Source organism: Callorhinchus milii, unplaced genomic scaffold, assembly GCF_018977255.1.
Source record: "Callorhinchus milii isolate IMCB2004 unplaced genomic scaffold, IMCB_Cmil_1.0 Scaffold24, whole genome shotgun sequence".
Taxonomy (NCBI): Eukaryota; Metazoa; Chordata; class Chondrichthyes; order Chimaeriformes; family Callorhinchidae; genus Callorhinchus; species Callorhinchus milii.
In genome coordinates this window covers 918,849-946,292 of record NW_024704765.1, presented here as the reverse complement: position 1 = coordinate 946,292, position 27,444 = coordinate 918,849, and the positions used below count along the sequence as shown (strand labels likewise).

At 44.6% G+C, this 27,444-nt stretch overlaps 1 protein-coding gene across 1 annotated transcript in view; it reads left to right on the top strand.

The window, feature by feature from the left end:
- The first annotated feature begins 395 nt into the window (after positions 1 to 395).
- Positions 396 to 27,444, top strand: part of arhgef10la (Rho guanine nucleotide exchange factor (GEF) 10-like a) — a 73,966-nt gene continuing 46,917 nt past the window's right edge. Inside the window, exons 1-6 of the mRNA XM_042343619.1 lie at positions 396 to 616; positions 9,785 to 9,870; positions 19,220 to 19,348; positions 22,563 to 22,868; positions 24,206 to 24,233; positions 26,830 to 26,921. Coding sequence (XP_042199553.1) covers positions 9,834 to 9,870; positions 19,220 to 19,348; positions 22,563 to 22,868; positions 24,206 to 24,233; positions 26,830 to 26,921 — 592 coding nt within the window. The 5' untranslated portion in view covers positions 396 to 616; positions 9,785 to 9,833. The remainder of the gene's footprint in view (positions 617 to 9,784; positions 9,871 to 19,219; positions 19,349 to 22,562; positions 22,869 to 24,205; positions 24,234 to 26,829; positions 26,922 to 27,444) is intronic.

Genomic DNA, 27,444 nt, shown 5'->3' with positions numbered 1-27,444 from the left:
GCTTGACAGCAGCGGCTTCTGCTGATCGGTGGGAAGGAGAGGCTGAGAGAAAGAAGAGCAAGAACTGTGCCCCCCCCACCCTACTCCTCCCCAAAGCCCCCCCCCCTACTCCTCCCAAAGCCCCCCACACCTCCCAAAGCCCCCCCACACCTCCCCAAAGCCCCCCCCCCCCCACACCTCCCCAAAGCCCCCCCCACCCTACTCCTCCCCAAAGCCCCCCCCACCTCCCAAAGCCCCCCCACACCTCCCCAAAGCCCCCCCCCACACCTCCCCAAAGTCCCCCCCCACCTTACTCCTCCCCAAAGCCCCCCCACACCTCCCCAAAGCCCCCCCCCACCTTACTCCTCCCAAAGCCCCCCCACACCCCCAAAGCCCCCACACCTCCCCAAAGCCCCCCCACACCTCCCCGACCTTCCTTTCAGACCACTTGACAAGGATGCCTGGATTTAAGATTTCCCGTATATATAATGGCTGATGTGGACGCCGTACAAAGCTAAAGAATGTGAACAGAGACTCTTCCTGTGCTGCTACTCAACCGAGTTTACACTCAGTTAATATCTCTTCTCACGTGGGATTCCCAGGTCTTTTGTACATGACAACAAAGACTTAAACCACGGTAAGTGTCTGTCCTCTTGCCTCTTGAGAAGCTATTTTACAGTTTGTATCCGATACAGACCGATGCCTCAGTCCAGCAGCACAGACGGCTCCAGTCAGACCCCCCGCAGCTGACAAAGGAACTGAAGCTGTGGCGGGAGGAGAGGGGAGAGCAGTGCACTGGGGATGTGTGTGGATTAGGATATTCTGTCAATTGTAATTGCTGAAGGGTTGGGTTTATGATCTCACAGTATGTCGGACAGTGGCAGCTGAAACGGGCTGTGTTTGTGCGAGGCTGGAGTGGGAGGGGTGTGCTGTTCATTTCATCTTCCTGACAGCGCGAGTCTGATCCTGAACTGTGGTGGTGGGAGGAGGGAATGTGGTAGTGAGCAGAGGGACTGTGAGATCACTGCGCCCTGACACTGCCGCCCTCCATTGGACGAGGTGACGTCCTTCGGATAACTGAGGTCTTGACTCCTGTTCAGGTCGATGTTAAACGTCCCTTATCCCTGACTCTACCCCACCCCTATCCCGTGACCCTTTAGGATAAGAGAAGGGCTTTTCTCCCAACAATCAACCAAATAAATAAGTCATTCCACTCATTCATGCCTGTTTGTGGGACCTTGCTGTTTGTAAATTGGCTGCTGCTTTCACCTAGAAATACCCAGTCACAACAACAACTTGCATTTATAAGCATTCTCCTCATACAAGGCAGGGTCTCTGAGCGCTTGAGAGTGGCGGAGCACGAGGCCAAGCCCCAGGGAGGGGGTGAGGTGACCGTAAGCATGGTCGAAGAGCAACAAGAACAACAAATTATATTTGTATAGTGCCTTTCATGTCAGGAGGCAGTCCCAAGGGGCTGGACTTCAGGCACGACTGTAGATGGGGAAGGAGGGTGCAAGGCGGAGTGGATTGAAGGAGAGTGTTCCAGAGTTTCGGGGGGTATTGGCTGAAAGCACGACCATTGATGGTGGAACGGAGGGCATGAAGGATAAGCAGGAGGCTGGAGATAGTCGAGCGGAGGCAACGGGTAGTGGATTGGGGAGTAAGGAGGTTTGAGAGGTAGGGTGGTGCCAAGGCTTGAAGGGATCTGAATACGAATGTGAGGACCTTGAAATCGAGAAAACTCTACACTTGATAGCACTTACTTGTGAATTGTTTTGAAACAATTTGACATTCAGAGGCGTTGGATCAAATGGGAGCTCTGTTATATTTGTGTCTTTAAGCATCCACAAGCAACCTATGAGATACAGGATAAAGTTTGCAGGACTTCAGTCCCATTACAAGCTCCTCGGCTGGATATACACTAGACATTTTACTTTACTGCTTCAGTCACAGGCCAGTACCATCTGAGTAACATATTAAATACCATGATCCTCATCACCATTGGTATATAGTGCTGTCAGAATACTAAGGAATGTGACATTAAACTGACACTGGAGTCAGTGTTGGTGAGGCAGCAGTTTCATTCTTTTAGCTTTTGAAGAAATAATTTATGGTGCCTTTGCAGTAATTATTGCCAAGTAGAGTGACTGTCATTTAATAATAATAATCTTTGCATTTGATATAGCGCTTTTCACGTCGGGAGGACGTCCCAAAGCGCTTCACAGAATATACTGTAAAGTGAATGGACTGTATATTTGTGGGCGAACGCGGCAGCCAATTGCGCACAGCAATGTCCCACAAACAGTCGTAGATTGAAAATGACCAATTTATTATTTTTTTTAGTTTTGGAGGATTATTATTAGGCTCTGTGTGGAGTGAGGAAACTTGCCCAAGGTTTCGCCCTCTGCCTGGAATTGAACTCAGGTCTCTCACTTGCAAAGCGAGTGCTCTAACCACTGAGCTACAGGACTCCATACACACGGAGGCACACGGTGTGGTGCTCACCATCAAATGTCCAGTTCATGTGGAACTATCAACTTTCCAGAGGAACAGGGCTTATGGTTACTGTAAGAGGCAATGCATTTTGCTAATAACTTCAGCTTTTTCCTTGAATCACTCAATTGTGCTCACACCTCTGGGTCCAAAGCTCCCATGTCATGGCACTGTCCAGGCTGATGCTCAGAGTGCTGTATTGGCATAGGTGCTGCCTTCAGATGAAGTGTTAAACTGAGGCCTTGTCTGTGGCTACTCAGGTGGATGTGAAAGATGCCATGAGGCTATTAGAAAAGAGATAATAATAATAATTCTTGCATTTGATATAGCGCCTTAATCACGTTTTCAAGACATCTCAAGGGGCTTCGCAGAATATACTGTAAAGTGAATTGACTATATTTTGTGGGCAAAATCTGGCAACCAATTGCTCACAGCAGTGTCCCACAAACAGGGTGGATTGAGTGACCAATTTATTATTATTTTTTATTGTTAGATAGGAGTTTCTCTTGGTGAATATTCAATCAATCATTCACTTCAAGGCTATTTGTAGGACTTTGGTGTTTACAAATTGGCTGCTGTAATGTCCACCAAATGCACAGTCACTACATAGTATTTTTTTGACAATATAGGAGCTATATCAAATGGAAGGATTATTATTCGGTGATGCAATCAGAGCCTTCACTGATGGAGCTCAGCTATGTTCTCTTTTCTCTATTGCTTGATGAAATTTCCTATTTTGACCATAAACGTTATTACAAATGTAAAGATTTTCTTTTCATTTTACATCTTTAAATGTCAAATGTGATTTAAAATCATTTGTAAGTTCAGAGGGATAATGCCGCTGAATAGAAATAATAATTAGTCCAAGTCAAAAAGAGCAGAATATCCCCTCAGCTCTCAGTGAAACTCCTAGCAAAATATTATTTTCTTCTCAGTCACTAGCACTTTCCATTCTGAGGCAGAAGGCTGTGGGTTCAAGTCCAATGTCGGAAGCTCACAGTCTAGTCTGATACTGCAGTGAAGTGTTGAAGGAGGCACAGTCTGCCTGTTCAGGTGGTTGTTAAAGATACCATCAAAAAGAAATGGGAGTTTCTCCTGGTATGCTGGCCAGCACTTCCCTGGATAAAATCCATCATTCACCAAATGACTGTTTGTGGGACATTACTCTGAACAAATTAGCTGCTGCAGTCACCTATACCTGCAGCTTCTTTAGTTGCCCATCCCTCAGAGGATCAAGTTTAAAATCCTTGTCTTCATGTTTAAATCCCTCCACGGTTCTGCTCCATCCTCCGTGACCTAAATCCTATCAATCTTCATCCCAACATGCTCTCTATCCGCTGCACCAGAGGAGATCTGGCCTTTAGCCTTTGTGCCGCACCCTTTGGAACTCCATCCCGGAGCCCCTCTGCCTCGCTCCTCCTTACATCTTTCAAAGCAAGTCTCAAGACCTTCTTTGACCACACCTTTGGTCATCTTCCCAGCCCCAACCACCCATTCCCTCCGTCCTTCTTGACTCCAGCCCACATCTTGGCAAACCCTTGACTCTCCAGTGCTTTGGGACATTCTCCTGACACAAAATATGTTGTTGTTGTTGTCTGCGGGAAAAAATTGGCTAAAGGTTCTGCTTCTGGGATCATCAGGTCACCGCTGACATCACTTCCAGCATCCTGCACCGAGTGTCAGCTTCCTGAGCAAGCATGTACAGGGAGCCAACTAATCCGTGCCAGAAATCCTCAGTCCACCACAATACTGGTCACCACAGGTCCACAGGACACCTCACCATAAATGAACTCATGCTCTCAAGAGGCATTTTATCACAGTCACCTTGTACACAGCCTTTCCACTTTAGAGGAAATCCTCTGTAAAGCACTTTGACTTATTTCAACGTTATAGGCACTGTATTAAACGTGGTTGTTGTTAGGTATTTTATTATCTTGCCTCCTTCACGGTGAATCTCAAAACTCTCCTTTTTAACTGAGGCTTTAGCCACCCTCCCTGCCCTCCACCCTGCCTGATCCCGGCCCCCAGTTTGGGCCCAAATCCCTAACTGTCTAGCGCCTTGGGACGTCCTCCCAACGTGAAAGGTGCTATACAAATGGAATTTTGCATTGTATTGAATTGTATCATGGCTTCTACGATTATTCAGTGACCGTACAGATCAATTTGGTCCCAGGTTCAATGCTGATTTACTAATAAGAAAGGATTATATAAATGCAGATTGTTGTTGTTGTTATTGTAATTGGTGCACAGTAAGAGGAGGAGACATGCAGCCCATCAAGCCTGCTCTGCCAGTTTATTAAATCATGGCAGATCTTTTAATTCCAATCCCTGCCTTTTCTCCACACTGTAATTTCCATCCATCCAAGTTCAGTGATAAATAATAACAATAATCCTCGCATTCAATTTAGCGCTTTATCATGTCGATGACGCGTCTCAAAGCACTTCACAGAATGTACTGTAAAATGGATTTACTTAGTATTTTGTGGGAAAATGTGGCAGCCAATTGCGCACAGCAGTGTTCCACAAACAGTCATGGATTGAGTGGCCAGATTTTTATTTTTTGAAGGGATAATTTCATCCGTAAACGATCCGCCATTCCACTGTCAACCGTGTTCCTACTTACCGCTAGACAAACTGAGGTGTGTATATGTGTGTGTGTGTGTGTGTGTAGAGTAAGGAAACTTGCCTAAGGTTTCGCCCTGCCTGGGAATCGAACCCGGGTCCTCTCACTTGCGAGGCGAGTGCTCTAACCATTGAGCTACAGGACTCCACAACTATCTATCCATCTTTTTTAAAGATCCCAATCGATCTCACACAGGGATGCACTTGAGAGTTTCTGTGTTGAGAGGGCTGGAGGCATATGGCAGGATTGGTCACAATATCCCACTTCCCTCAGTGTCTTGAGGCCAAATAGTCAGCTGGAAGCCACCACCGAGCCTTGCCAATAACAACCTGGGTGAGGTAAGCAGACAAAAATGCATCCCAGCGTGTGTCAGCACATCACATGAGTCCTGTAGCTCAGTGGTTAGAGCAGTCACCTCGCAAGCGAGAGGACCCGGATTTGAATCTCGGGTGGGGCAAGACCTTAGGCAAATTTTCTTGTTCCTCATGTCTCTGTTTACCCAGCAGTAAATAGCAACCTGGTTGTTAGTCGACTGACGGATCGCTTTGTGGGGTAAGAATCACTCAAAAAAAGAATAATAGTAATAATGTGGTCACTCAATCCACAACTGTTTGTGGGACGCTGCTGTGTGCAATTGGCGCGCTTCACCCACAAAATATACAGTCAATTCACTTTACAGTATAATATGTGCAGCGCTTTGAGACATCTCAATGATGTGATAAGGTGCTGAATCAAATGTAAGGAATATTACTAATATTATGAAATTGGGAGTTAAACTAGTTATAGAAATTAACACGATGAATTGTACAGATCCCAAAATGGACCAATTGGACTTATTTATGAAACGGGCTTCTTCACCTGAACCTCTTTTATGATCTTTGAATGCCTCTCTGGTGGGGACTTGGAGATTGAGTTGCATTGTCGGAAGTGCCTTTCTCCAGATGAGACGTTAAACCGAGGCCCTGTCTGCTTGTTTGGGCGTAGGGTAAAGATCCTTGACACTATTCAAAAATAGAAGAGTGTTTCTCTCTCCCATTGTTCTGACCAACAATCCCCCAAATAAAATTGCCCATTCACTTCATGGCTGTTTGTAGGACATTGCTGTGCTGTGATTTGCTGTGTACTAACTGTGTAGCAGCAAATTGACTACCACACTGTTTCTACATGTTACAGTAAGTACTCCCATGAAGCACTTGGTGACATCTTCTTGATGTGAAAGCAATATACCAAATTCAGGGCTTCATCATTATAATTATTATTACCACTATCATCATCCTCCACAGGCTGTGAACACCCAGCACCCCATTCTCACGAGGCTCCATATATCCGTTACCTCATCCTTGCCTCCCTAGTTAACCTTCCTACCAATAATTCAGGAACCGGATTGAGTCAGGCTATCACAGTTTTTCTCCCAATAAAGCTAAATACAAATAGTCACTGCACTTTGCAGTTAATCCTGTGAAGCACTTTCAGATGGCCACGGACGGGAAAGGTGCAATCCCAAATGCAAGGATTATTATTGTATAGCGTTAGAGTAAAAGCCATTATCTGCTACCTATCACTTGGGCAAAGTAGCAAGTGTCTGATTTCTTAGTGAGAGAGGGAAGATCGTGGCCAGCCTTTAACTCAATTACTTGATTGTTTGTTTCTATTAGGATTTCTCAGTATTCACAAGGAAATAAAGAATAGCTAGTTTTATTATAATAACTAGTCCTTATATTTTATACAATGCCTTTCACGTCGGGTGAACTTATCAAAGTGCATCACAGTGCACAGTACAAAGCACTATTACAATAAACTGCAGTGATCTGTATGTTGCAGTTTTGGTAACTGGTGGATTTAACTCCCTTAACTCCCGTAATTGAATGGAACATCTCCTGTATAATGAAATCCTGTTTTATTAAAGCACAATGCTAATCTTGAACTGTTTATAGAGACAGCCATTCATTCACTCTGCACCGCAACCACTTTACTGGTGTCAGCTCTGGTCAAGATCGCATTCAGAACCTGAGGAAGTGGTGGATCCAACCCATAAATTCAATTAAGAACCTCTTTGACTCAGGATTATTTCTGGAGTCAAAATTGCAGGATTCCTTCACATATTCTGTTTAAAAAATCCAATTTGAAATAAGACCCCCCCCCCACTTCCATTTCTGAATGGTGGGAGTATGATGTGAATGACCAGTTTTATTGTTGGCAGAAACTCTTTCCCGTAGATCTTTAACATCCGCCTGAACAGGCAGAAAGGACCTTGGTTTAATATCCGAAGGATGGTAGCGCTGACAAGTACAGCGCTCCCCAGCACTGCAATGGAGTGTCAGCATGAACTTTGAGTTCGAGATTATGACGTGGGGCTTGAACCCACAACCTTCTGACTAAGAGATGAGAGGGTGGTTGAGCCAGGCTGATGCGAGCTTGAAATCTTCTTGGGAATCATTAATAATAATAATAATCCACGCATTTCAATTTGACTCCCGCTCATGGCCTCCCATGTTTATTCAAGGTTACTGCCCTCCCATCAGTTGGAGTCAGCCCGTGAATAAGCCCAGAGAGGCCATACTCCCCATTCGTGAAAGGCCAAAGGAAGCCTCGATGGTACCTCCATCATCAGGGGCTAGGGCTTCAGTTATGAAGAGACTGGAGAAGTTGGGAGTTTTTCCACCGGAGTTGAGAAGGTTAAAGGGAAGGCCTGATCCAGGCCTTCAAGATTACGAAGGGTTATGAGAGAGTGAGTAGTTCTCCACTGGATGCCAAGTCAGTCACGAGAGGACACATATTTCACAAAATAATCTCAAAACAAATTAAAGGGGAGATTAGAAAAAACAGTTTTTACACAGTAGGCAGATAATGGGGAATTCTCTGCTACAGTTGGAGTTGAAGCAAAGTCCATAAATCTTTCAAAAGGGAATTACTGTAGATAGAAGGTTGAAGAGGAGGAATATTGAAAGGGATGTGGAGCGAGCGGGAGATCTGGATTAGACTGGTAGGCTCATGTGGAGAAAAACACTAACAGAGATTGGATAGGACGAATGGCCTGTCCTAGGTGTTGGTTGTGTGTATATAGGTGTGTTTGAGTGTGCACATGAATGTCTATCATTGTGTGTGTGTGCACGCACATGAGTGTCCGTAAGTGTGCATGTGTGCGGACATGTGTCTGTTTGTGTATATATGTCTGTGTGTGTGGGAGGGCGTTGAGTAAACGTTTAGCTAGGATTCAGTGCTGAGCTGAGTTGCCTACTGCCAGTCACTGTTTGTTCGTGATGACTGGACGTTTGGCCAAGAGCTGAGGAATCACACCCAGGACAAGTAGATGCTTGTGCCTGTCGGCCCAGTAGAGTTGCCAAGTCTATATCTGCACTTTGCCTCATGCAACGCTTTGATTCACCTTGAGAATCGCATGGGGACAGATATTCCTGAACATATTTCATTCCTTCATTAAGGACGGAAACTGAAATCCAAACTAGATTTGGGAATCAACAGGTTTTTGAGTTAATTTCACCCCCCCACCCACTCCTTCCCCCTCCCCCAGTTTGGCTTTACTATTGTTTCGGGTCGCAGAGAGCAGCATTCACCATAATAATAATAATCCTTGCATTTGATATAGCGGCTTATCACGACTTCGAGACATCTCAAAGCCCTTCACAGAATATACTGTAAATACTGTTTATTTTTTGGGCAAAACGTAGCAACCAATTGCGCACAGCAGTGTCCCACAAACAGCCGTGGAATGAAGTTAACAATTTATTATTTTATTTTTTGAAAGGTTTATTATCCCCAGAAAGTGATGTGGTTTCAGGAGATGCCATCCTGGCTTAGAGCTCAGAGCTTCAGCTGGTGATTTCTGCGAAGAAGCATTGAAACGTTCATTCTCTGAGTCCTCAGCAACAATCTCTAGCAGAGAAATTGGTGGGCCAAACCATTGTGTTGAAATCGTGGGATGGGGTTGGGGGAGAAGTGTTCACTGCCAACATTAGTCATTAAGTGTTGACTGAAATTTTGGCATTTGTTACCAGAGTCAATGTGATCATTACCAAATGGAACCTCTTAAGAAGCATCATATTTTTTGTTAATTATTAATCTTAGACTGCATTGAAGATTTATTATTAATAATAATCTCTGAATTGAAATAGCATGCAAAACATTGAAATATCTCAAAAAAGCCTCACAGGGAATTGTTGTAAACAATTTACGTCATCATACATAAATTCATGGGGGGGAACATGGCAGCATGTCTGCATGTAGCAATGTCCCATAAACAGCCATGAAGTGAGTGACAAATTTGATCTGGGTGATTATCAGCCAGTACGCCAGGAGAGAGAAACTTCCTTCGCTTTTCCAGTATTACCATGGGATCTCTAACGTCCACCTGAACAGAAAAGCGCAGGACCTCAGTTTTAACGTATTATCGAAAGACCGCACCTCCAACAATGGAGCAACCCCCAGCGCTGTACTGGAGAGTCAGCCTAAAATGAACTCAAAGTCCTTATGTAGGGCTTGAACCCTATTCCTTCTGACGTGAAAGGCTCTATACAAATGTAATTTGTTGTTGTTGTTGAACGCACAGCCTTCTGACCCAGAAATACGGGTGCAACCAATTGAGCTAGGCTGTCAACTGTTGTAATATATGTTTGGGATGCATTATTGATGCTGGAGAGTCCCATGGCATTTAACCAATATTTTCTGTAACAGGAAGAACTCTTGAGTCATTTTACGAATGTGAAGGACAGCGGACTGTGGAATGGATTCCTGTGATCCACCTTCTGTCCCACCTGAAGGTACGTTAACACTGCACCATCTTGCCTTTCACAGCAACGTGCTGAGAGATGACTGAGCCGGAGGGATTATCATAATTAAAATAATCAACATAATCATAATCATCATACGTAAACGCCACAGTCCTCTGATCTGAGAAATTATCAGTTGTGGCTGGGGAAGTGTATCTATTGCTCTTCTTCATGAGATATTGGTCAAACAATTATTAAATAAAAAAGCAATTAAACTAAGAGATGTTGCAGTATTTTTCACTGCTGCTCCTCACAGCTAAAGCCTCATATCTCTGGTACCAGCCAGGCTTCTTTGGAAGATCAGTGATGCGAGAGTGATATCCCATCAGCGCTGCAGTTGAAACAATAGACCAAACAGAGAGTTGATGTCCTGTGTGTGATATCATGGGAATATCGGCGAGTCCTTCTTTACATTAGCCCCAGGAACAAACACCCCTTCATTGACACCACAGAACACAAGGCCTCTTTCTTTATCTTAAATCTCAGTGTGTGGTGGGGGGAGTTGAGCAGGGAACAGAGGTTTCATAGTAAGATACTGGTGATGTTCCACTGCCCCAAACAGCCTTCCCAGCTCGAAAGTCTGAAACACTGCAGGAGCAATAAATGGTGCCTGGAGAAAAAGACGGAGACCTTGGAAAAATTGTTTGTGTATATTTAGGAATGAGAACATGTAAACATACTTTTGTTGTCAGAGGAATCTCTATTTTATTTGGTGATGTTATGGGATTAGAGAAAGTTCTAGGTTCTTTGGCCTATCCAGTCCGCAAAATACTTGGGTTCGACACGCGTGAAGGGCGCAGTATAAATGCAAGTTGTTGCTGTTGATATTTATTGCCACAAGAATCTCTCAGTTTATCCCACTCTCTTACTTGTTCCCCCCACCTCGCCCCCGCTCCCCCCACAACCCCACCCTCATGCCGCTTTTAACTCAGTGTAGCTCAGTGGTTAGAGCATTTGCCTCGCAAGTGAGAGACCTGAGTTCGATTCCTGGCAGGGCAAAATATGAGGCAAGCTTCCTTACTGCACACAACTCTGTTTACCTAGCAGTAAGTAGGAACTCAGTAGTTAGTCAATTGGCAGATCACGTTTCTGGGGCTAATAATCCCTTAAAAAAAATTAATAATAATAAATTGATCACTCAATCCACGACTGTTTGTGGGACGCTGCTGTGCGCAATTGGCTGCCGCGTTTCTCCCACAAAATGTACAGTCAATTCACTTTACAGTGTATCCTGTGAAGCGCTTTGAGACGGCTCGAAGACGTGATAAGGCGCTGCATCAAATGCAAGGACTATTATTATTAACAGTCCTCTTTTTCAAGCAACAGTTAATTTCCCATTTAAAAGAATCATTGGGCTCTGGCACCCACCAGTTCTGTTTGGTTCCAATTCACCCCCACACAGTGGACTTCCTGGCAGAGGGAGCTGAAGGGATGTATTTTCAACAATATTGTCAACGTTATGGTGTTCAAGAACAACAACAACAAATTGCATTTATGTGGCGCCTTTCACGTCAGTATCACCTTCCAAGGCGCTGGACAGTCAAGGATGCTGGGGTTTGTAATCAAGAGGGTGGACGGCAAGGTGGAGGATGGTGGTGGGGGTGGGAGGAAGATGGAATACATGGTCAAAGAGTAAGTTCTTGAGATGGGCCTTGAAGCAGCCAAGGAAGGGAGCAAGATGAAGGAATTCCGGGATGGATTTCCAGAGAGTGATGCAGAAATGCTGAAGGTCCGACCGTCGATGGTGGAGTGGGCAGGGTGGGGACATGGAGTAGGCCAGTGCCCCGCTGAGCGGAGGGAGTGGGAAGGTTGGAAAGATATTAGTAGGTCACAGAGCAAGACCCTGGAGGGCTTTGAAAGTGAGGACGAGGATCTTAAACTATCTTAAACTATTCCCAAATACATTTGTTGTCATTGTTGTTGTTAATTATTACCCCTTGGATAAATACACAGTCAATCCACTTTGCAATACATTCTGTGAATCGCTTCATTGACATGATAAGACGCAAGGGTTATTATACATTCCACTTCTAATTAAAGACACATTGTTAAAATATATGTTGAACCTCTGTTAATTATGTTCACATTTGATGCAATGCCTATCATGGCAAAACTTCTCAAAGTCCTTCACAGCAATTGCAGTCAAGTGTAGTGACTGTAATTGTGAGCAAACATGGAAGCCAATTCTTGCACAGCAATTTTATTGGGGCAATTGTTAGCCGGGACATCGGGAGAAGAAGAAAAGCAATAACAATTTGAAAAATTATAGCAGCTTTCACCTTGGGAGGACGGCCCAAGGTGCTGGACAGTGAAGAGCTACGAGGAGGGGAAGTGGGTGGAGGTGGGAGGATGACGATTGTTGAAGAAGGTCTTGAGACAAGCCTTGAGGCAAGGTGGGGGTTGTTGACCTAGAGACAAGAATACTACCGACTAAGCCAAGCTGATGGCTTATTCAGTGCTCGTCAACACATTTGCAAAGTAGAAGCAACATTTGTTTTGAAAATCTTCAGAGGTTGAAGGGTTAATAATAACAATAATAATCCTTGCATTTGATATAGCGCTTTTCATGTCTTCTCAACGTCTCAAAGCGCTTCACAGAATATACTGTAAAGTGAATGGACTGTATATTTATGGCGAAACGTGGCAGCCAATTGCGCACAGCAATGTCCCACAAACAGCCGTGGATTGAAAATGACCAATTTATTATTGTTTTTGGTTTTGGAGGGATTATTATTAGGCTCTGTGTGGAGTAAGGAAACTTGCCCAAGGTTTCGCCCTCTGCCTGGAATTGAACTCAGGTCTCTCTCTCACTTGCAAAGCGAGTGCTCTAATCACTGAGCTACAGGATTCCACAGATTGCGAGAGAGAGAGAGAGAGAGAGAGAGAGAGAGAGAGATCGCTGATTGCTCAACTCTCTGCGGAGCCTGTTTACAAAGTGAGGGTCGAGCTGTGGAAAATTCCTGGAGCAGGAAACTGTCTCTCGGCTGTCTCCCGGAGTTCAGTGGGAAACCATCTGGTGCAGCCTGGAAGCCCTGTCCAGAAAGTGATTACTCAATCACATGTGTTTCTCATCTCTCTTCTGCACTCACTGCAGAGAGCCAGAAACCTTTCCTGTTCTTTTCTTATTCAATTCCAAACTGGTCAAGCCAAACAGGCGACCACTGGCTGATGTGAACACCGGTAGGGAATTTCAGTGAGTTTTTTTGTCCTCGCTCTTGTTAAATACTTTCTCTTTCGGTCGCCATTGATTTTCAAATCCCTCCACACTCTCACACCCCCCTTCTCTCACTACCTATGCAATCTCCTTCAGCCCCATTCTTCAACCCCACTCCTTCCGCTCCACAAACATAGGTCTCCTGTATCCCTGCCCCCTCTGACACTTTGTCCCGTGCTCCTCAATTCTCCGTCCATAATCCCTCCATCTCTCGCCTGCATGTCCTGATTTCAAAACGCTTGCAAAAAAGTTTGTACTGCCTGCCCCTCACCACTTGCCACCTTGCGTCGGTCTACACACTGTCCCTCCAAAGGGCTTTGAAATGGTCTCCCTACGTGGTTGTACTGTGTAAGAACAATGTTGTTGTTCTTGCTGTTATTTTGAGGTTAACGTTGTGAGGAGTGGGAGTTGCTGTCTGGAGTCTGTTGTTCTAGTGTAATTGCAATATTGGATCAGTGTTGATGTTAGTCCAATAAATGTAAATGTCAACTCCTGGAAAGAGCATGGAAATGTGCCATAAAACTGGAGTTCTAGCCATTATCCTGCAGCCTACACACGTGGGAGACGATCTCATCTCATAATAATAATAATCCTTACATTTGATATGGTGCCTTATCACGTCTTTGAGACGTCTTAAAACGCTTCACAGAATATACTGTAAAGTGAATTGACTGTGTATTTAGTGGGTGAAATGCGGCAATTGCACACAGCAGCGTCCCATAAACAGCCGTGGATTGAGTGACCAAATTTTTTTTTTTAAGGGATTATTACCCCCGGAAAAGCGATCCGCCAATCGACTAATAACCAGGTTCCAACTTACTGCTGGTAAACAGAGGCGTGTGGAGCAAGGAAACTTGGCCAACATTTCGCGCTGCCCGGGATTCAAAACCAGGCCCTCTCGCTTACGAGGCGAGTGCTCTAACCACTGAACTACTGGACTGTACATGTACTGTGATGAGCAAACACTGTCAGAATTTCCCGTGGATTTTCCCTTTACAGATTGAGTGACAATAGAAAGCAGGTCCATTCCCAGAGCCTCTCCACGCAGGTGGCATAAGGACAGGTTCCTGTACACTGGTCATAAATCAAGGAGGGGGCAGGATATTTCAAGTGGCCTCTGGCACCCGTTAAAAACAAATGATCCTGAGTGATAATCTCAAAGCGACTATGTCTTTGGAAGCTCTTCATCACAACATTAATGTTTGTAGTGAAAGGGCAATTTCTCACAGAAATGCGTTGAGTGTGCAGTTCTGTAAAGGTGCCCATTAGCATCGGTACAGTTCACTTACCCCGTTGTCACCTTCAAATCCCTCCACAGTCTTGTCCCACCTTATCTCTGTGACCACCTCAAACCATACCAATCCTCTTCATGTCGTCCCCCTCTCCTCCCTACCATCGTTGATCAGGCTTTCAGCCATTCTGCCCTCACTGTCTTGCACTCCATCCCGGAGTCCTTCCAACTTGACCCCACCCTCACCTTTTTCAATGTCCATCTCATCTTTGATCGCACCTTTTGTCATACTTCCCCTCCCACCCCTCCCACCCTCGGCTTCCACCTCCAGCTCAGGTACCAAGCCAGGACTGAGCACTACTTTGGCACATCCTCCAGCACATGAAAGGCACTGCATCAATGTAAATTTCTATTGTACAAAATCCAGTCACTCACTTTACAATAAATCCTCTGAAGCACTTTGAGACATCTTTGAATTCAAGATCCTCATCCTCACCTACAAGGCCATTCACGGCCTTGCTCCCTCCTACCTCTCTGATCTACTATTCCCCTACTTACCCGCCCGTACCCTTCGTTCCTCTGGCTCCGGTCTGCTCCACATCCCCCGCCCCAACCGCCCTACCATCGGTGGCCGGGCCTTCAGCCTCTCAGCCCCAAGGCTCTGGAACTCTATCCCCCAGTGCCTTCGCCACTTCCTCCTTTTCCTCCTTCAAGGCCGGTCCCAAGACCTTTCTCTTTGACGGTGCCTTCAGCTCCCCTCTCAACTCTCTACCCCCTCCTCGCTCCTCCCTTCCCTCCCCTCACCCTGACCATTTCCCCACTGCTCGGGTCCTGACCCAACTGTACAGCGCCTTGGGATGTCCTCCTGACATGAAAGGCGCTCTATAAATGGAATCTTGTTGTTGAGATTTTTTTCTGATGTGAATGGCGCTGTATCAAATTCAGGTATTATAATTATGGAACATCTTTCTTCCTTTAGCAGAGAGTCAGAATTGAGCACTCTCAGGTCAAGCAATAATAATGTACCAACCTCAATATAAAATCCCTCTCACTTCATGGCTAGCCCACGGCACTGCTGTGCACAAATTGGCTACTAATTTTGCCAACAAACAAGACAGTCACTACATTTGACTGTGATTTCCTGTAAAACACTAATAATCCTTGCATCCTTTATAATATAATGCCTTATTACGTCTTTGAGATGTCCCAAAACACTTCACAGAATATACTGTAAAGTGAATTGGCTGTATATTTTGTGGGCGGAATGCAGCAGACAATTGTGCACATCAGTGTCCCACAAACAGTCGTGGATTGAGTGGCCAAATTATTTTTTTTTTTGAAGGAATTATTACCCCCAGAAAAGCAATCCGCCAATCAACTAACAACCAGGTTCCTACTTACTGCTAGGTAAAAAGAGGCGTGTGGAATAAGCAAACTGTCCCAGTGTTTCGCCCTGCCAAGAATTGAACCCAGATCTCTCGCTTATGGGGCGAGGGCTCTAACCACTGAGCTACAGGACTCCACTGTGTGATGTTCCGACAATGGAGGCATTGTATCAATGCAAAAATTCTTTTTCTTCACATTTATGCAGTGTCCTGCATGTTAAAAAAGACATCTCAAAGCACTGCAAGGAATGAGACTGTATAGATATGAAGTGAATATTGTCACGGAGTGAAAATATGACAGTTAATTTGGGCGAACGACATCCCATAAACAATGAGACGAGGAGTATTAGGGAGGAATATTGGTAAAAATTCACTACGTTTAAATGTATGGGGAAGTTTTTTAGGTTACAGTTCCTTCTTTGGAGTTCACCCAATGGCTCAGCTGGTGAATGCCCCAGGATGAAACTGAGCCCTCAGATCAGGAGGGAACCAGACTCTGGGTTCTGGTTATGGTGAATGGGTTGATCTCAGCTCCTGTGATTAGGTGTTACCTCAGGTCAATAGATAAGATGCTAATCTCTGGGTCAGAACATGAGGACCTTCTCTGCCAGCTCTTGAGTTCATTTTCCCAGCTAACACTCCAGTGCAGTGCTTTGGGTCGTCCTACTGATGTGAACTGAGCGATATAAATATAATTTGTTTTTGTTGTTGCAGGTTAATAATAATAATCCTTGCATTTGATATAGCGCTTTTCACGTCGGGAGGACGTCCCAAAGCGCTTTACAGAACACACTGTAAAGTGAATTGACTGTATATTTGTGGGCGAACGCGGCAGCCAATTGCGCACAGCAATGTCCCACAAACGTCGTGGATTGAAAATGACCAATTTATTATTGTTTTTGGTTTTGGAGGGAGTATTATTAGGCTCTGCGTGGAGTAAGGAAACTTGCCCAAGGTTTCGCCCTCTGCCGGAAATTGAATTCAGGTCTCTCGCTCTCAAAGCGAGTGCTCTAACCACTGAGCTACAGGACTCCACGATTAGAGTTAGGTTTAGACGTTAGAGGGGTACTGTATTGTCAGAGGGTCTATACTTTAGATGGAATGTTAAATTCAGTTCCTCTTCTTCAAGTATACATTAGACATCCTGAAACATCAATTGAGAAAATAGTTTTATTCCCATGTCTTAACGTATAAACCTTCAGATAAACATGCAAAGCTTCTATTGTAAAGTTGAAGTACCATATGTCACCAGTGAGCAGCAGCATTTCCAAACAGACTGGCTTTCCTGTTCGTGTTTGCTATTGTGAAAAATATGGGGTGAAAAATGTCATGTGGTGTGATAATCATAGAGACAGATACAAACCATAGCCATAGCTGTCTGCCTCTCCAGGCGAAATCAGGACAACTTCCTGTACCCTGGTCATTAACAAGGAGGGATGACAAGGGAAGGCATATTTCAAGAGACTACCAGCGCTCTTTGACAGGAATACAAAAAGATTCTGTTCCCTGGTCTTCAAGACGCCATAGATGACAATTTGGAAGAGAGAGGAGCCCTGGCCAATGATGTTGAGAAATTGGTCATTCACCGCAAGGCTGTGTGGAGGACCTCCCTTGTGTGAATTGGCTTATGTATGTGTTCACCTACAAAAAGTCATGCTCCTTGTCAATAATTACTGTTAGTGAAATGTAAGGTGTGTAATAATTGTACTGTTGTGTTAGGTAGTTTCTTTACTGGCAACTCACTACAATCCAATCCTCCTCCTAGCTATAACACACACACAGTGGCTCCCTTCCCTTCCCAGTGTCCCCTTTTATACTTCCTGTTTTTCACTTCATTGGATCTTTCACAAATTGGCTTTCACTCTTAAAGGGATGTCCCACATCTTCAAAACAAAAAACAATAATAAATTGGTCATTTTCAATCCATGACTGCTTGTGGAACACTGCTGTGCACCATTGGCTGCTGCGTTTCGCCCACAAATATATAATCAATTCACTTCACAGTATATTCTGTGAAGCGCTTTGAGACGTTCGAAGACATGAAAAGTCTATATCAAATGCAAGGATTATTATTCTTGACATCAGCATCTGTGCCTGTGACCATCCATTATTTTCTATTGCCGTATTTCCACATGCCATTATCGCAAGTGTTTTTCTTTCCATTTTCAGCCTTTTTCCACATTTTCTTTACAGTATGTGTTGATCTCTCTACCATGCTGTTGCTTTGAGGATATCCTGTGGAGGCTGTTCTGCGCTCTATCTCCCAGCTCCTTGTGAATTTCCTGTATTCACTGCTCGTGAATTGTGAACCAGTGCCATTAATTATTGTCTGTGGTATTCCAGGCCAGGCAAACATTTCTTTGGTTTTATCTATTATTGTCTCTCTAGTCGTGTCATTTAGTTCTGTATACAGTAAACTGATAACAACTTGTAATCATAAAGCAGGTCAATGTCTCGGAGTACTATGGATTGACAGACTCATTATAGGGTCATTTGCAGATGACACCAAGTTGGCGGGAGGGAGGAACTGTAGAATCAGAGAAGGTAATAAAGGTCTTACAAAGAGAGCTTCCTAGAGCTTGATGTACATGGGGTGATTGGGAAATGACTCTGATGCAGAAAAATGGAAGGTTCTGCATATAGGAAGGAAGGATAGGAAACACATTTACTCCATGGGTGGATAGAACTTTCCAAGGCGGAAACTAAAGGCGATCTGGAGGTGTCAGTTAACTCACTGCTCACCATGTCAAAACAGTGTGAGGCAGCAATAAACAAGGCAAACAGAATGCTGGGCTATATTGCTAAATCGATTCAGTTTAGATCCATAGACGTCATAGTCAGGCGGTACAGTACTCTGGTCGGGCCACACCTTGAATATTGCACTCAGTTCTGGTCACTGACATTTTACCTACTTACCTGGGCTACCCAGGCTGTAGAGACAGTGCAGAGGAGAACAACAACAAGATTACATGTGTATGGCATCTTTCACGGTGGGAGGACGTCCCAAAGCGCTTCACAGAACACACTGTAAAGTGAATTGACTGTATATTTGTGGGCGAACGCGGCAGCCAATTGCGCACAGCAATGTCCCACAAACAGTCGTAGATTGAAAATGACCAAATGATTATTGTTTTTTGTTTTGGAGGGATTATTATTAGGCTCTGTGTGGAGTAAGGAAACTTGCCCAAGGTTTCGCCCTCTGCCTGGAATTGAACTCAGGTCTCTCACTTGCAAAGCGAGTGCTCTAACCACTGAGCTACAGGACTCTACGGATGGAGCAGCCAGGTTAGTAGGGGTTTAGGAGGTCGCAGTGTTATGTAGGGTAGAGATGAAGATCACACACCTAAAACACCGTGACTGCTGAAATCATAGTATTGTACAGTATTTTGTATTTTGTATTGCATTGTAAATCATAGTGACAACGCTGTGATTGGAGGTCAAAGGCATGTTTCAAGAGTGGAAATCAGCGTTTAGCTTGCTGCTGTAATTGGCAGGTTTGATTTTGTTCAGGTCAGAAGGCAGTGGAATCACCCCACATCGGAACAGAGCCCTCCAACTTGGCCCCGGAACAGCCGGAGATTAAGGAAGAGCCTTCAGACCACAGGACGCCAGAGACGCAGGACGTGCCATCGCAATCAGGTAAACTTATTACATGGTGTGTTGTGGGCGCGTCATGGCTCAGTGAGTAGCACTCTCTCGCCTCTGGGTGTATAGCAATGGTGACCAACCCATGGCCCGCAAACTGGAAGTGGCCTGTGGAACATTTGTAACTGTCTATGTGAGTCTCTTTTAAAACAATAGTGTGTTTCCAGTTTTTCTTGATTGAATATTTCTTGAATTGTGGCGTGAATGCAGAAATATTCAATCAAGAAAATGTATTTTGGTGGCCAAACGATAAAGGTTGACACAACAACAAACTGCGTTCATTTAGCACCTTTCACGTTGGAAAGGTGACCCAAGGCACTGAATCTCCAGCACACAGTACTGGGGGGAGTGCAGCATTGTCAGAGATGTCATTTTTCTGATGTGGATAAACTTAGTTGTCTGTTCTTCAGGTAGTCACTAAAGATTCCACAACACTATTGAGAAAAAACAGGCAGTTTCTCCCTGTGTCCCAGCAAACAATCCTCCAGATAGATTGTATATTCATTTTGTGGCAGTTTGTAGAACCTGCTGGGCACAAATTATCTGCAGCATGTTCCTACAAGTATGCAGTGACTATATTCGACAGCAATATTTTATGGAGCACTGAGATATTTCGATGTTATGAAAATATTATTTAAATAAAATAAATTCAAATAAAAATATTATTGAAAGTGGCCTTCTGCCATCCCACTCCATCCCATAGTCCCTCTGCCTTGCCCCTTCACTTGCCTCCTTTAAGACCTATCAAGACCCTCCTCTTCGACTGTGCTTTCGATCTCCCTGCTTCCCCCCCCCCCACCTGGCCTCCAACCTCCCCGATCCTGACCCCCAGCTCGGGTCTGAAACTCTGTCTGTCCAGCGCATTGGGACATCCTCCCGATGTGAAAGGCGCTTTACAAATGTAATTTTGTTGTTGTTGTTGTTGTAATAGGAGCCATATGAATTACAAAGATTAGTATACATCAACAACAGCAAAGGGTTACATCAGGTTACATCAGCAGGGGACAATGAGAACCTGGACTCTGCTCCAACTCCAGCACTCCCAGGACATTCCTAGTCTTTCGTGTACTAAATTGTTCCTCACTTCCTTTGGCACATCTTCACTCACTACCCCCCGCCTTGGGACATCCAGCGCCGCAAGTTCAGCGCCTTTGGATGTCCTCCGGGCGTGAAAGGCACTATACAAATGTAATTTGCCGTAATTGTTATTCTTTGCATCTCATCCCAAATATCCCTTTATCTCGTCTCTTCTCTCCCAACCTTTAAAACTTTCTACATATAAGAATGTATGATTCATGCAAACTTGATAATGTATGACTGATATATTTTGTGAATCGCCTTGAAGCATCTCAACGACTTGATAAGGTGCTATATCAAATGCAACAATTATTATTATCTCTTTGACTGTATCTTTTGTCAACAACAACAACAACAAGATTCCATTTATAAAGCGCCTTTCACGTCAGGAGGACGTCCCAAGGCGCTGCACAGTTGGGTCATGACCCGAGCAGGGGGGAAATGGTCAGGGTGAGGGGAGGGAAGGGAGGGAGCGAGGAGGGGGGAAATGGTCAGGGTGAGGGGAGGGAAGGGAGGGAGCGAGGAGGAGGAAGAGAGTCAACACTCTCTGTTTTCCCCTTCTCTATTTCTCACTCGTTGATCTGGAAATGCTTCCAGACATCTAATGCACAGTATGAATTACTGTTAAAGAAAGTTAATTTAAGAGTTTCTTAGACTCACTTTCTGTGAACCCCCCACCCATTCTTCATGTGTGAACAGAGACATCAAAGCTGTTGCCAGAAACCCAATCAACAGTGACCCTCATCTGTGACCAGAAATATCAAATTAAAAACTTTGCAGAATTTTGAAAAAATTCTTAAATCCAATCAGATTTGTAGTGGTTTCCCACCGTGCTTTTGAAGAAAACGGTTTCCAATTTGAGAATTTTCCATAATTCTTCATAATACTACATTTTAAGACAATGGCCTGAGGCCGAGACAGAATTCCGGGTCCCTGGAACAAGAATGCTGCCAAATATTTCTCTGTTGGATTAAAGCACAGGTAAGTGATCACTCCTGTTCACACAGGTTCAGGTTTTCATTCCAAAATATGAGACAAAAAGATCAAGGAATAGATCCAGAAGCAGAGATGATGACCAAAGAACCGTAGAGATCCAGGAGAAAGCAGAGGCCATTGTCAGTATTTGCTCATCCAGTGAAGCCATCTATCTTAATCCCAATTCCCTATACCCTCTCATAGGCTTTCTGCACATATGCCTGTCTTATTCTGTGAAGCGATGTGAGATGTCTCGAAGATGTGATAAGTCGTTATATCAAGAGCAAGGATTATTATTATCATTTATTCCTTTTGAAATCTCCCAATTGTGGAGTCCCAACCGCCACCTGAGCAGTGGGGTATGACAGTGAAGCATTATCCCATTATTGTATGGCCGTCTTTCAGCTCCAGTCATGACAAAACCATAAAGAAGAAAGAACTTGCACTTTTATAGTGAATTTTCATTGTCAACTGTTGTGACATTTTTGTAAGCAAATGTGACAGAACATTTTTCTGGACAACAAGGTCCCACAAATGTCCATAATGTAAACACCTGATTTATCTGTATAGATTGTTGGCCAGGATACAGGTAAAAAATCTCCCTTCTCTTTTCCAATAATAACCACTTGACCTGGCAAAGGGACTTTGTTGATATCTCCTGTAGCTGGAATCCTGTACCTCAGTGGTTAGAGCATTCACCTCGTAAGCGAGAGACCTAGGTTTGATTTCCAGGCAGGGCGAAACATTCGGCAAGTTTCCTTACTCCACACACCTCTGTTTATCTAGAGCTAAGTAGGTACATTGGCGAATTGCTTTTCTGGGGCTAATAATTCCTTCAAAAAAAATCATAATTTGGTCATTCAATCCATGATTGTTCTTGCGACACTGCTGCGTGCAATTGGTTGCCACATTATGTCCGCAAAATATATACAGTTAATTCACTTTACAGTATATTCTGTGAAGCTCTTTGAAACTTCTCGAAGGTAAGCCGTTATATCAAGCATTATTATATTATTATATCATCCAAAAGATGGCATTTCCAAAAATACAATGTCCTACTTTCGCATGATCGGGTTCAACTGACAGCTAGAAGCAGGAGTGTTACCAGGTAAAGTCTTTGAGTGTGATTTTCTTTGTTCTGATCATCTATCAACAGAGCTGGAATCTTCTTCAGAGGAAGAACATGGCGAAGAGTTTGATTTTGATGACAGCCTGGATGAAGATGTGAACGTGACTGGTAATATCGGACCAGCTATTGTCCTACCCCCTGGGAACACTAGTGGCCCCCCATCTCCAGACCTGGGGGCGGAATCAGAGAAAGGTCCTGAATGCCTGGAAAATGTGGTCCCATCAGACTCCCACCCACTCCCACTATCACACACAGCGGAAACCTTGAGCTCCATCTCTCGCTTGAATGGTGCCACTTCCTCCACAGACTCCATGGCTCACTCAACCAGCACAGGTAGGTCAGAAACCAAGGACACTTTAATCACAATCATCATGTCTGTGTTAATGTAACTTATTTTTCTAAGTTGTTCTTTGTTACTAATCCTCTAATTCTCTCCCAATATCCCTTATTATTTGCCCTGCTCAGGTGCTTATCCAGTTCCTATTTGACTGATCTTGTTGAGCCCAATAAATCCCTCAAATATCTCCCTGTGCAGTTGCACTCATCCTGCAAAAATATACTTGGAACTGGGATTGAATGCTATAACATAATTTGACCCAACTAGTCCTTGCCAGCATCGGCCTAGTTCAATGATGTACAGTCTGGCTCCGGTCTGCTCCACATCCCCCGCCCCAACCACCCTACCATCTTCAGCCTTCAGCCTCTCAGCCCCTAGGCTCTGGAACTCCATCCCCCAGTGCCTTTACCTTGCTTCCTCCCTTTCCTCCTTCAAGGCCGGTCCCAAAACCTTTCTCTTTGACCGTGCCTTCAGCTCCCCTCTCGACTCTCTACCCCCTCCTCGCTCCCTCACTTCCCTCCCCTCACCCTGACCATTTCCCCCCAATGCTCGAGTCCTGACCCAACTGTCCAGCGCCTTGGGACGTTCTCCCGACGTGAAAGGCGCTCTATAAATGGAATCTTGTTGTTGTTATTTTTGTTGTCTGTGTTCTCAAAAAGCCTTCCTCAACCCACCCTTTTCCCCCAATTACCACATCTCCAACTTGCTTTTCTTCTGAAAAGTACTGGAATAAGTAATTTATTGTCACCTGGCTCAATGGGTAGTACGTTTACCTTTGAGTCAGAAGGTTCTGAGTTCCCTTCCCATGTCAGGACTTTGAATTCACATGGTCAAAGCTGATATGCCAGTGCAGTGCTGAGGGATGCTCGACAAATTATTGGAGGTGCCACCAATGAGTTGTTCACTTCATGGCTGCCTGTGGGTCATTGTTGTGTGTAAATTGGCCGTTATATTTGCCTACAAATTACACAGCCAAGTACATCACTTAACAGTATATACTGTGAAGAGCTTTGAGACATCCTCCTGATGTTAAAGATACTATATCAATGCCAGAATTATTATTATTATAAGAATTTGCTTAGACTCAGGTGGAATTTCACTCCCTACTTCACCAGATACCGGTTGACCTTAATCACCTGAAATGTTGATGTATCTCCAAAGATTCCATGTGATGATCATCAGATCCAATCTGTTATGAAACGTCACATTGTTCGCCCCATTATGTGAGATCCAAGCAGTGTTTTTCAAGATTCCTTTTCCCCATAATAATTTATCTGGACTGTATAAAATCTTTCAGTCACTTAATATTCAAACTTGCTTTGTTTCTCTTTAGACTCGGCTGCTGTGGGCTCAGCCTCAGGGTAAGTTTCTCTTTGTAGCAAAATACCAATTGTATCTGTCTTATTACATTCAAAGCTCTCAAGGTATTTTGTATATTGAGTTGTTTGGAAGGATAGTGATTTGTAGATCAACTACATCTCAAACATACCACTCTCAGCATAGAGAAGAACTTATCAATTAATTTGCTTTTGTAGTTAATTTGGATGAAGAAGGAATATTGATTTGCACACTGGGAGAACTGTCACATGCTCATAAAAAATCTACCTAAACGAAGTCTCGGTTTAACCTATTATTCAAACAATGGCACGCACCTCCCACAATTCAGAGCTCCCTTATAGTGCCTCAATGGAGTGTCAGTTTGAACTGTAAGCTCAAAGTCACAATGTGGATCTTAAACTTACAACCTTCTGATTCGGAGAGCGAGGACACGCAGCAAATCCAAGTTAGCCGAGCAGAGGGGACAGGCAGGGGAGTGGGGTATGAGAAGATCAGAGAGATAAGGAGGTGTTAAGGCACAAAGAGATTTATAGGTGAGGGTGAGGACCTTGAAGTTGATCCACAGTGGAGCCTGGCGAGGACTGGTGTGATAGTTGTACAGAGTTTGGAGCAGGTGAGGATGCTGGCGGCACAGTTTTGGATTAGCAGGAGGGTATGGATGGTGGAGCTGTGGAGACCAGCCAGGGGTGCATTTGAAAAGCCCAAACAGAAGGTAACAAAGCTGTGAATACGAGTTTTGCAGCATATGATGTGAGGTAGGGGCAGAGGCGAGTGATTCAGCAGAGGTGAAGAAAATCAATGTTGGTTGGTTGGTTGGTTGGTTGGTTGGTTGGTTGGTTGGTTGGTTGGTTGGTTGGTTGGTTGGTTGGTTGGTTGGTTGGTTGGTTGGTTGGTTGGTTTGGTTGGTTGGTTGGTTGGTTGGTTGGTTGGTTGGTTGGTTGGTTGGTTGGTTGGTTGGTTGGTTGGTTGGTTGGTTGGTTGGTTGGTTGGTTGGTTGGTTGGTTGGTTGGTTGGTTGGTTGGTTGGTTGGTTGGTTGGTTGGTTGGTTGGTTGGTTGGTTGGTTGGTTGGTTGGTTGGTTGGTTGGTTGGTTGGTTGGTTGGTTTGGTTGGTTGGTGGTTGGTTGGTTGGTTGGTTGGTTGGTTGGTTGGTTGGTTGGTTGGTTGGTTGGTTGGTTGGTTGGTTGGTTGGTTGGTTGGTTGGTTGGTTGGTTGGTTGGTTGGTTGGTTGGTTGGTTGGTTGGTTGGTTGGTTGGTTGGTTGGTTGGTTGGTTGGTTGGTTGGTTGGTTGGTTGGTTGGTTGGTTGGTTGGTTGGTTGGTTGGTTGGTTGGTTGGTTGGTTGTTGGTTGGTTGGGTGGTTGGTTGGTTGGTTGGTTGGTTGGTTGGTTGGTTGGTTGGTTGGTTGGTTGGTTGGTTGGTTGGTTGGTTGGTTGGTGGTTGGTTGGTTGGTGGTTGGTTGGTTGGTTGGTTGGTTGGTTGGTTGGTTGGTTGGTTGGTTGGTTGGTTGGTTGGTTGGTTGGTTGGTTGGTTGGTTGGTTGGTTGGTTGGTTGGTTGGTTGGTTGGTTGGTTGGTTGGTTGGTTGGTTGGTTGGTTGGTTGGTTGGTTGGTTGGTTGGTAAGAACAACTGAAGATTAAACCAGACACTAACATTGCCCACTAGTTGGCTGAGTGTTGATTCTGTGGGTATAAAATCCAGGCAGTGTGTCTTTGGCGATCTCAGCCTTAAATGGGATTTCCCTTTATAATCGTTCAATAGCACTGAATGGATATAATATCTGCCTCTCTTTGCACAGGAGAATGAGAATAAGAAGGAATTAATCTTGTCTCCATTATGTAACACTACTAAATATCTGCACATGACCTCTGATCCTGAAAGGATGTCTTATGTTCCCTGTGAGAGAGAGAGAGATGGGTGTGTGGGGAGACTGGATCCCTATAAGAAAGGGAACAATGAGGGTTTCAGTGTATGAGGAGTGTGTTTAACTGTGTGTGAATGTGAGGAGTGTGGGAGAGTGCGTGCAGCACTGGCTCACAAGGTGCTAATTAGCAGCTGGAACAGGAAGGGTGGTTGAGGCTGGGACACTGGGAACTCATGTAAGAAGCAGCTCGAGGCTGTAATGGGAAGAAGGTTGGGAGGGGATTCTGGAAGGATGTGCCAAAAGAGCTTTTTCATGCAAACCTCTCTCTTGTGGTCTTGAGTGTGTGGGAAATGTATCTCAGCAAGAGGCTGAATGTTTGGGAAAGAAGGGGAGATAATCCTTGGGATGTCATCACAATGTGAAAGGCGTTATATAAATGTAATTGCAGAGGGTGAAGAGAGGGAAGTCGTATTTTGCAATGTCATGAAATCTTATGAAAAATTAGGTATTGTGCTAGACAGAGGCTTCTCTTCCTGACTCCGTCTCTTTGACCGGAACTTTAGTCAACATTTTTGAATTCTCCTTCCTCTTCTCACTGCTCATTGATCCCCATCATCTCAGAGATGCTTCAAGATGTTCATCCTATGTGAAAGATGCCTGTAAATACATGTTCTTGTAGAGGATAATAATATTGGTTGTGTGAGGTGATCCCAGTGCTGTGCTCTGGCCTCAATGCTGTCCTCTCTGCCTGTGTTTCCAGGACTCCTCCTGCTGCCAAGTGTAATGAATCAAACAGCAGCTGTGAGATGGGAATCGAGGATCTCTCATGGAAGGAAAACGCACTGTACAGTGGTAATGTACTACTGCATAATAATAATAATCCTTGCATTTGATATTGCGCTTTTCACGTCTTCTAGATGTCCCAAAGCGCTTCACAGAATATACTGTAAAGTGAATTGACTGTATATATGTGGGCGAACGCGGCAGCCAATTGCGCACAGCAATGTCCCACAAACAGTCGTAGATTGAAAATGACCGATTTATTATTGTTTTTTGTTTTTGGAGGGATTAATATTAGGCTCTGTGTGGAGTAAGGAAACTTGCCCAAGGTTTCGCCCTCTGCCTGGAATTGAACTCGGGTCTCTCGCTTGCAAAGCGAGTGCTCTAACCACTGAGCTACAGGACTCCACGAGCTCCTGCATGAGCTCCGTCCCAACCGGCAGGTCCTCAGTTACACACAAACATACACACGTCTTACACACATAGTCATGCACACATCCTGCACACACATACGCACATTCCCCCCGCCAACACACATACACATACGCACATACACTCACAGGCACACACACAGTCACACACGCACAGTCACACA